General features: G+C 44.7%; 1 protein-coding gene across 1 annotated transcript; it reads right to left on the bottom strand.

The window, feature by feature from the left end:
* Window positions 1-632: 632 nt before the first annotated feature.
* LOC114907965 (zinc finger protein 211-like) lies at window positions 633-9,282 on the bottom strand. The gene is made up of 5 exons (XM_029244129.1): window positions 9,034-9,282; window positions 8,370-8,408; window positions 7,631-7,757; window positions 2,183-3,065; window positions 633-2,014 (listed from the first exon to the last, which is right to left on the bottom strand). The coding sequence occupies exons 2-5, from the start codon at window positions 8,400-8,402 to the stop codon at window positions 1,582-1,584; spliced, it is 1,476 nt and encodes a 491-aa protein (XP_029099962.1). The 5' UTR covers window positions 8,403-8,408; window positions 9,034-9,282; the 3' UTR covers window positions 633-1,581.
* Between the last annotated feature and the right edge of the window lie 820 nt (window positions 9,283-10,102).

Genomic DNA, 10,102 nt, shown 5'->3' with positions numbered 1-10,102 from the left:
CCATCTACTCCACTGCACTCTCCTCCGCTCCAGGGTTTCTTTACCAAGGTGGTTCCCCCTGGCCCTTGTCTTACAGTGGCATTATCTAGTGAACTCTGGGGATCACGGCATGTGGTTCTTTTGCAGGATAACTGCTGAGCATTATGTGATATTTACTGTGAATAAGAAAAACAATTTTTGTTGTTATCAGAAGCACTGAAGGCTGTCATAACTTCCTGGCTCCTCAGGGTGTTTTCTGAACCCACAAAAAACCCTGATACCCAGTCCACAAATTAGGACGCTGAAACCCTGCAGTCTTTCCTAGGAGACCCTGGGTAACAATGTACATTAGGCCAAAACCAGAAAGAGAGCTATATTCTTTATTTTTTTTTTTTGCGGTACGCGGGCCTCTCACCGCTGCGGCCTCTCCCGTTGCAGAGCACAGGCTCCAGACGCGCAGGCTCAGCGGCCAAGGCTCACAGGCCCAGCCGCTCTGCGGCATGTGGGATCCTCCCGGACCGGGGCACGAACCCACGTCCCCTGCATTGGCAAGCGGACTCCCAACCACTGCGTCATCAGGGAAGACTGAGAGCTATATTCTTAATCATACTGACATGTGAGGCACACAAAGCATGGGACCCCCCTCCCACCATGAGAGCTGTGCAGTCCTTAATGCTGGTAGAGCCCAGTTGTTTTCAGATCACCTCACACAGTGAATAGAACCCCAAGACCAAAGGTGGCTTAAACATTAATGCCTTTATTATTAAAAAATGCAGAGCAATAGGAGGCATGCAGTTCCCATCTTTGTGACTCAGAGGCTGGGAAAATCCAAGAGAAGTGTCACCAGAAACTAACGTGTCCCTGAAAATGCAGTGCTCCCTGACAAGTCACCAATAGAACTCAGACAGGGTCCACTGGGCCCAAACTAGGTCGGGTCCAGGCCCTACTTTGGAAATGAGAAGGGAATGAGGACCCCATAAGAGCTAAGACTACTCATTGCTTCCCCCGCAAATGGGGATGGGACAGAGGTCAGCTTCCCTGAGTATGTTGAGAGGTAACTTTTGCACACTGTGGACCTCCCAGGTGATAGAGATGAAATGAATTCTCCCATAGATGGCACTGACATAAAGCTGGCAAGGGTCCTGGGCAGGCAAGAAATTATAACACAGTTCCTTAAAGATTATCACATACCTGGGACTTTAGGGAAATCTCCCCACTGCAGACTTTCAGATATATGGGCTTTAATTCAGGCAGATGGCTCCCTCCCAACTTCTCTCCTCCAGTGTAATTATACTAAAACTGTACATCCCAGCATATCTATGGCTTTTTATTAGTCTGAAGGCTCTGGTATTGAATGAGATCAGATTAGCAGCTAACAGATTACCTGCATTCACTGCACTCGTAAGATATCTTCCACTGTGAACTCTCTAATGTTGAATGAGGCTGGAACTTTGGCTAAAGGATTTTCCACAGTCTCCACACTCACAAGGCCTTTCTCCAGTGTGAATTCTCAGATAAATGGCAGTTGGGGCATGTTCAACTGCCATTTATGGCATGTTCAACGAGGTTAGATTTGCAGCTAAAAGATTTTCCACATTCTCTTCACTGATGAGGTCGTTCTCCAGTGTGAACTCTCTGGTGGTAAATGAGACTAAACTTTCGGCTAAAAGATTTCCCACATTCATGGCATTCATAAGGCCTTTCTCCAGTATGAATTCTCTGATGTTGAATGAGGATGGATCTTTGACTAAAGGATTTTCCACACTCTCCACAATCATAAGGCCTTTCTCCAGTGTGAACTCTCAGGTGGTTAATGAGGTTAGATTTGCAGCTAAAGGATTTTCCACATTCCTGACACTCATAAGGCTTCTCTCCAGTGTGAACTCTCAGGTGGATAATGAGGTTAGATTTGCAGCTAAATGATTTTCCACACTCCTGACACTCGTAAGGCCTTTCTCCTGTGTGGACTTTCCGATGTGAACTGAGGCTGGAGCTTTGCTTAAAGGATTTCCCACATTTACTGCACTCATAAGGCCTTATGAGTGCAGTGAATGTGGGAAATCCTTTAGCCAGAGCTATAGCCTCAATAGCCATAGGAAAGTTCACACAGGAGAAAAACCTTATGAGTGCAGGGAATGTGGGAAGTCTTTTAGTCAAAGATCGAACCTCATTCAACATCAGAGAGTTCACACTGGAGAAAGGCCTTTCTCCAGTATGAAGTCTCCTGTGGTGAATGAGAGTGGAGCTTCGGCTAAAGGATTTTCCACATTCATCACACTGATGAAGCCGTTCTCCAGGGTGACCTCTCTGATCCTGAATGAGGTTGGATCTTTGACTAAAAGATTTTCCATATTCCCTGTATTCATAAAGTTTTTCTCCAGTGTGAGCTTTCCTATGGCTATTGAGGCTGTAGCTTTGGGTAAAGGACTTCCCATATTCATGGCATTTATAAGGCCTTTCTCCAGTGTGGACTTTCTGGTGCTCAATGAGGTTCCATCTTCGGGTACAGGCTTTTCCACATTTGCTGCAATTATAAAGCCCTTCTCTAGTGTGGACTCCTTGGTCCTCAACAAGTGTGTCTATGCAGCTAAAGGCTTTCCTGCCTTCTCCCCAGTTGTGATGCATTTTTCCACTGTGAAAGACAGCCTCACACTCATTATTGTTGTTTGGATTCTCTTCAGTGTGAGTGACTGGTTGATGGAAAAATCTCGTGCTGGCTAAGAAGTCTTTCCCTATCTCCCTACAGGAAAAGGATTTCCCTGACACATAGGTTGTGTGGCTCTTTATAAACAAGGCTCTGTCCACAGAACTTCTGATGGGTATCTTTCCAATGTGCTGCCCTTGATAGTGTTGAAGGTTGGCAGAGAAATAGAATCGATTCCCACAAGTGTACGGTTTCTGCCCAAGATGTGTTCCCTGGTGATCAGGCAAGTGCAAAGTATCTCCCAAGATTGGGCCACACATCTCAAAGGGCTGGGCCTTCTGGGGAGATGAACCTGCCTTGAGAGTCCTGATCTGTGACACTCCATCTACAGAAATGCTCTGTTGAGAAGGTGCTTCCTTATCTTCTACTCCATGCCAACAGCCTGAAAGTAAAGAAGTGATGATGAAGTACATGTTAACCTTATTGAGAGGGGGCAAAATCATCACAAATGTAAATTGACACATCAAAGAATCAGTCCATGAAACTGTTTTCAGGAAAAGGAAGTTGGGGTCAGCTTGAGGAAACAACTGCTGTGCCCTACTGGGTCCCTAAGGTCACAGGATAGTGCAGGCCTCACTAGGCACAGGACATGAGTAAAGGGTGTGGCCCAGGAGAAAGGCATGTTCTACAGCTTATTCTTCTGTCAACAGCTTTTCTTTTTTTGGCTGTGCCATGCGGCATGCAGGATGTTAGTTCCCCAACCAGGGATCAAACCCGTGACCACTGCAGTGGAAGCATGGAGTCTTAGCCACTGCACTGCCAGGGAAGTCCTGTCAATGGCTTTTAGCAGGATTATATCTGCTGATGACATGTGATGCTGTTCAGAAGTCTTGTTCAGGCCCAAAAATATCTGACTGAAAAAAGGTAACAGGTGTTTAAGGATTATTAGACACGTGCACTCTTTAGGACACTACAAAGTGGTAAAGCACTGAGGAGGGAAGAGTGTGAGGAATCAGTGAGGTAAACAGTCCAGAGAGGTGGGGAATAGTCTCAGCTGGAGTCAGAATACAAATGACTAGTATTAGACATGACAAGTCAGCAAAGTGTTAAGAATGGAGATGGAAAGATGGAGGTGAAGTGTGGCCACTGGTGATGGCATCACCAAAACAAAATTAAAACAGGACAGGTTCTTGATATGATTGATATGAACCAAGCCCTGAAGTCATGTCTTCCCCCAACTGCCATTTATCTGGGTCAGGCCCCATCTGGGCCCATCTTGTGGAGAATGGGATCATATCCATCCTGGGAAGCACAGAGGACTCTTCCTCTAACCCCAGCTGAGCTACTGCATGAGAGATTGATGATACAAATCCTAAGGGAAGGACAGGAGATGTCAGTAGCCAATACTGTCCCAGACAACTCAGACACAACAGATCACAGGAAAGATATTTCAAATATTACAAGAAGTACCCATGGGCACAGCTAAAGGGAAGGTGGCAGAGTAGTAAAACCAGGTATTTTCCCACCTGGACAGAAACTACAATGGTAGAATCAATCTGATGTAACTACTTTGCAATGCAAAATTGCTTTAATTTAGGTCAACTGCAGCCGTTACTATTACCCTGATATAAAAAAAACAGGCAAAGACACTACAAGAAACCTACAGGGCAATATATTTGATGATTATTGGTGCAAAATTAATCAACAAAATACTAGCAAACTGTATTCAGCAGTATAGTAAAAAGATTATACACCATAACACCTGGGATTTATTTCTAGAATGCCAGGATGGTTCAACATACAAAATTAATCAGGGTAATATGTCATTTTAACAGTAAGAAAAAAACTTATTATCACCTCAATCAATGTACAAAAACCATCTGACAAAATTTATCACCCTTTTATGATGAAAATACTAAACAAACTATATATAGAAGGAAACTAGCTTAACATAATGGAAGCAAAAAAATTAAAACCCACAGCAAACATTAAACTCAACGGTAAAAGACTGAAAACTATTCCTCCAAGATCACTAACAAGAAAAGAATGCCAGCTTTCACCACTACCATTCAACACAGTATTAGAAATTCTAGACAGAGCAATTAGGCAAGAAAGACAAATAGGCATCCAAAAGAGAAAGGAAGAAGTAAAACTCACTACAGCTCATGACATCTTAAAGATTCCACTATAAAACTGTTAGAATAATTGAAGTTTGCAAAGGAAGAAGATATAAATACAAAATGAAAAAAATCAGTTATATTTCGATACACTAACAATGAAAAATCTGAACGGGGAACTAAGAAAACAATTCCACATATAAAAGTACCTGTAAAGGGACTTCCCTGATGGTGCAGTGGTTAAGAATTCACCTCCCAATGCAGGGGACTTGGGTTGAATCCCTGGTCAGGGAACTAGATCCCATGTGCATGCTGCAACTAAGAGTTCGCACGCCACATCTAAGGAGCCCACCAGCCGCAACTAAGATTTGGCACAACCAAAAAAAAAAAGTACGTGTCAAAAGTATAAAATAATTAGAAATAAACTTAACCAAGGAAGTAAGATTTGTACAGTAAAAAGTACAAAATACAGCTAAAAAAAATTACAGACAATAAATGGAAAGATTTCTATACTCATAGGCTGGAAGACTTAACACTGTGAAGATGTCAATACTATCCAAGCCATCTACATATTCAATGCAATTCCTATCAAAATTCCAATGATGTTTTCTGCAGTAATAGAAAAATTCATCCGAAAATTCATATGGAATCTCAAGGGACACCAAATTGCCAAAACAATATTGAAAAAGAGCAACAAAGGTGGAGGAGTCACAATTGTAAATTTCAAATATTACTGAAAACGTACAGTAATCAAAACAGTGTGATACTGGAATCAAGGCAGACATATAGACCAATGGGATAGAATAAAGAGCTCAGAAATAAACTCTTGCATATGCAGTCAAATGATTTGCAACAAGGAGGCCAAGAACATTCAATGGGGAAGGGCAGACATTTTAACACATGATGCTGGGAAAACTGAATATACACATGCATAAGAAGGAGGTTGGATGGATACCGGGTACATAAATTATCTAAAAATGCATCAAAGATCTTAAGAGCTACAACTATAAAACTCTTTAAGAAAACATAGTGGAAAAGCTTCATGACACCACATTTGGCAATGATTCCTTGGATACGACAAACTCACAAGGAACGAAAGAAATACAAACTGGATTTCATCAAAATGAAAACCTTTAGTACATCAAAGATAGTATGAACATAATAAATGGCAACTCACAGAATAGGAGAAAATACCTGCAAATCACCTATCAGATGAAGGGTTAACATTCAGAATATATAGAGAATTCCTAAAACTCAAGAACAAAAAATCCAAGCAACTTGATTCAAAAATTGGCAAAAGACTTGAACAGACATTTCTCCAAAGAAGATATACAAATGGGCAATAAGTGCATGAAAAGATGCTCAACATCACTAGGCTGTCAGGGAAATGCAAATCAAAACACAATGAGATACCACTTCACATTAGTTAGGATGGTTATTACTCAAAAAAAACAGAAAAGAAGTGTAAGAAAGCATGGGAGAAATTGGAACCTTTGTGAAACTGCTATGGAAAACAGTATGGTGATTCTTCAAAAAATTTAAAAAAGAATTATCATAAAATGCAGCAATTCTGATTCTGGGTATATACTCAAAAAGAACTGAAGCAGGGACACTAAAAGATATCTGCACACCCATGTTCATAACATCATAATTCACAAGAGCCAAAGGCAAAATCACCCAACTGTCTACTGATAGAATAATGGGTAAACAAAACGTGGTATATACAATGGTATTCAGTCATAAAAAGGAAGCAAATTCTGACACATACTGCAACATAGATGAACCTTTAAGATACTATGCTAAGTAAACTAGGCCGGACATCAAAGGAGAACTACTGTCTGATTCCACACACATGGGATACTCATAATAGGAAAATTCATATTTACAGAAAGTAGAATGGTGGTTGTCAGTAGATGAGGGAAGTTACTGATTATGGGGAACAGAGTTTGTCTGAAGATGAAAAAGTTCTGTGGATGCATGACTGATCGTTGCACAATGAGAGTGTACTAAATGCCACTTAGAAATGTAAATATTTTGTTTTGTATATTTTGCCACAACTAAAATAAAGTAAAGAGACTTCCCTGGTGGTCCAGTGGTAAAGAATCTGCCTTACAATGCAGGGGACATGGGTTGGATCCCTGATTGGGGAAATAAGATCCCACATGCTGTGGGGCAACTAAGCCCGTGCATCTCAACTACAGAGCCCACACGCTCTGGAGTCCACCCGCCACAACTGCAGAGCCCACGTGCGCTGGAGCCCGGTTGCCACAACTAGATAGAGAAAATCTGCAAGCCACAACTAGAGAGAAGCCCACGTGCCACAACGAAGAGCCCGTGCACTGCAATGAAGATCCCGCATGACACAGCAAAGACCAGGTGTAGCCAAAAGAAAACACAAGATAAATAAATAAATTAATTAAATGTTTAAAAAAAGAGAAAGAAATATAAACCTTTAAAAAATAAAGTAAAACGAACTTAAGCAAAGGACCTCTCAAGATCATCTGTGTAAGCAGTGACTATATAAGTGACTACACTTCCAGGCACAGTCAGGAACAAATAAATGTGAGGTACAGGAAGGGAGCAATACTAGGGTGCCATGGAACTAGACAGTCACCCAGCGAGAGAGACGGCATGACAGGTGGGATCCATTAGGCTGACCTAAAGAACAGCGATACCTAATCCTTCCCTGTGAAGCTTCGGGGCAGGAGGTGCTGGAGTGATAAGGATGAGAAGTAGACATGCACTCAGCTCACTCCTTGAACCACAGCACATACCCAGGCAACTGGGAAAGGAAGCAGTACCCATGGTTTAGATGGAGACATACTTGACCCTGGAGAAAAGAGAAAGGCCAAGCCTTGCCCAGGGCATAGGGGCAGGCGTAAGAGCTTACCCAATGAAGATGTAAGTGCAAAATTCTCCAGCATCACATCGTGGTACAGGCATCTCTGAGCCTCATCAAGGAGAGCCCATTCCTCCCAGGAGAAATACAGGGCCACATCCTCAAAGGTCACACTTCCCTGCCAGGACAGAGACAGATGAAATCATCAACAGCCTCACTCCTGAAGACCCACAATCTATCTCCTCACACATCTACCCCACGTCCATCCTCCTCCTAAGATCGCAGAGGAGATCCCAGATCCCGGTGCCATTGGTGTCTGCTGTCTTCTCATACTCCCAGCACTGTGTTCACTCTGCTGCCCACTCTGCAACCACATGGGGCCTGTTAAGACCTAGATGCGAACACCTCCCTCATCTGATCCAGACCTCCCACTGCCTGCAGAACAGATGCCTAACCTCACAGGCAGTCATTCCAAGTCTGACTCTTACTCCCCACACCCAGTTTGTTCTCACCAGAAAGGAAGGAGACCTGCAATCCCCTAAACCAGCTTAGCCTCACCTCCAAGCACTTCCCGTTTTAGTGACAAGCTTCTACATCTCTTTCCATTGGTGGCCTGAAATGGGAACCCCTCCATCAAACCCCTGGACTCAACTCAGGACCCTGAGCTAGTATTCTCTAAGGTCCCCACACCCAAAGGTTGGGAAAATGGCAGGTGATAAGTCTCATGACACCACAAATTTGGAGAAAACAGGGGTTGGGACCAGTGAGGGAGGACGAAACCGCCACTTACCTGATTAGGTTCCAAAAGCACTTCCGCAGCCATGGAAACCTGTGGGAAGAGGCAGGTCTTAGGGGGATGTGAGCATGGCATCCTACCAGGGGCTCAGGCCTTCCCTGCACCCCTGGGAGTCACCAGAGCCAGGTAATCTCGGACCGACCGTCTAACCTCTGTATTGACTCTCAGCAGTTTTGTGTCCTTGGGGAAAAAACCCCAAACACCCTCTGCCGCAATGTCCTCAGCAGCCCTACAATTTGTGCTTCTACTGAACAGACTCTGGGGATTTTTTCAAACTTAACTTAGATCATGTCCCTTTTACGCAAAAATTTCCATGGCTCCAAGAACCCCAAGAAGGAAGGTACAACTCCTCAGCCTGTCACTGCAGGTGCGACTCTACCCACACTTTGTTCCCTGCAGAAGCAACACGGACCCCAGTTTTCCCCAATCCTCCCGGCTCAATCCGACCTCCCAGCCTTTGCACCTGCCGGTGCCTCCACCTGTGACCCTCTGCCACGCGCCATCACACCGTCTGTCAGAAACAGGGCCCCACACACGGCCACCTCACCGTCCTGGACACCGGGGCCTGGGCTGCGGGCACGAGAGCAGGCGCCCCGCACTCGGGGCTTTAGTGTCTGGTGGGGTGAGGGCGGTGAGGGCCCGCAGGACGAGCGTTTACCTGAGGCGGGTCCCTCGGCGCCGCCGCCGCCGCCACCTGAGCCACAAGCCGGGGCAGAGAGGGGACAGCCGAGCGTCCCGAACGGACCGGGCACCAACGTCTCCAGACCGGCCCCGCAAGCGGCGATGTGCCCGACTATAGAACCGCCTCTAGTCACTGGGGACAAAGCCTCTTCCCGCGCCTCCTCTGTCTGTCTCCTCAATGCAGACTCTGCGCTCTCGGCCTTCTGACCCCGAGGACTGCCAAAATGACCGCCACAAAATACAGGAAGTCTCGCCTTCGCCCAGTGCGCCCTCCCGGAAATGCCGAAAGTCTGGATGTTCATTGGGTGTTCTTCGCTGCCGCTCAGCGCATAACTTTCTGGGTAATGGAGTTCCCGCCGGCACACAGGCCCGCAGGAGCGGCGCCTTTGCTGGAATCTCCCAGGGAAAGGGTCAAGCAATGCCACGGGGCTGCTCAGAGCTGAAGGCCTTGTTCTTCTAGGTCGGAGAGAAGCTTCGCTTCCTCTCAAAGGGGCGAAGGCCAATTTCTGGGGAGTCCGAAGTGCATTTAGAAATCCTTCAATGCTATTGATCTCTGAAGTGTTTAGAAACTCGGATTCCATGCGAACATTGTCTGGTAGATGTGAACATTGTCTGGTAGCTGCAAGTGATTATACATTATCCTATTGTCCTGTAAATGCACGCAGACTGAGGCATTAAAGTCATTTTTGTGAGCTTTAGTACGTTTTGTCTGGGAATTTAAAGAAAAGAAAAAAATCACCTGGGCCACAGTAGACAAGATAGAGGAGGCATATTGGACGGCTCTGACGAAGCCGGATGTGGTGGGATCCGGGCCTCTCCTTCCTGGTAGTCAATGATTAATGATTATGCCCAACTCAGTGAGAAACACCGTCTTATCCATAAAACATTAAATCATTTTACCTAAAAAACATAAATCTGTTTAACACATGCACATTCCTTTTTGTACTACACAGCTGACAGTTTCCCTTGTATGAAATATAACATTGGCTATTGTTTATTAAGGAGTACTACTCTCTGTACATTTATAAAATAGAAAGTTGTTGATA

This window comes from Monodon monoceros, unplaced genomic scaffold, assembly GCF_005190385.1.
Source record: "Monodon monoceros isolate NGI ecotype Baffin Bay Population unplaced genomic scaffold, NGI_Narwhal_1 Super_Scaffold_10, whole genome shotgun sequence".
NCBI classification, from domain to species: domain Eukaryota; kingdom Metazoa; phylum Chordata; class Mammalia; order Artiodactyla; family Monodontidae; genus Monodon; species Monodon monoceros.
Note: the sequence above shows the minus strand (reverse complement) of the source record. Positions and strands in the feature narration are given on the sequence as shown.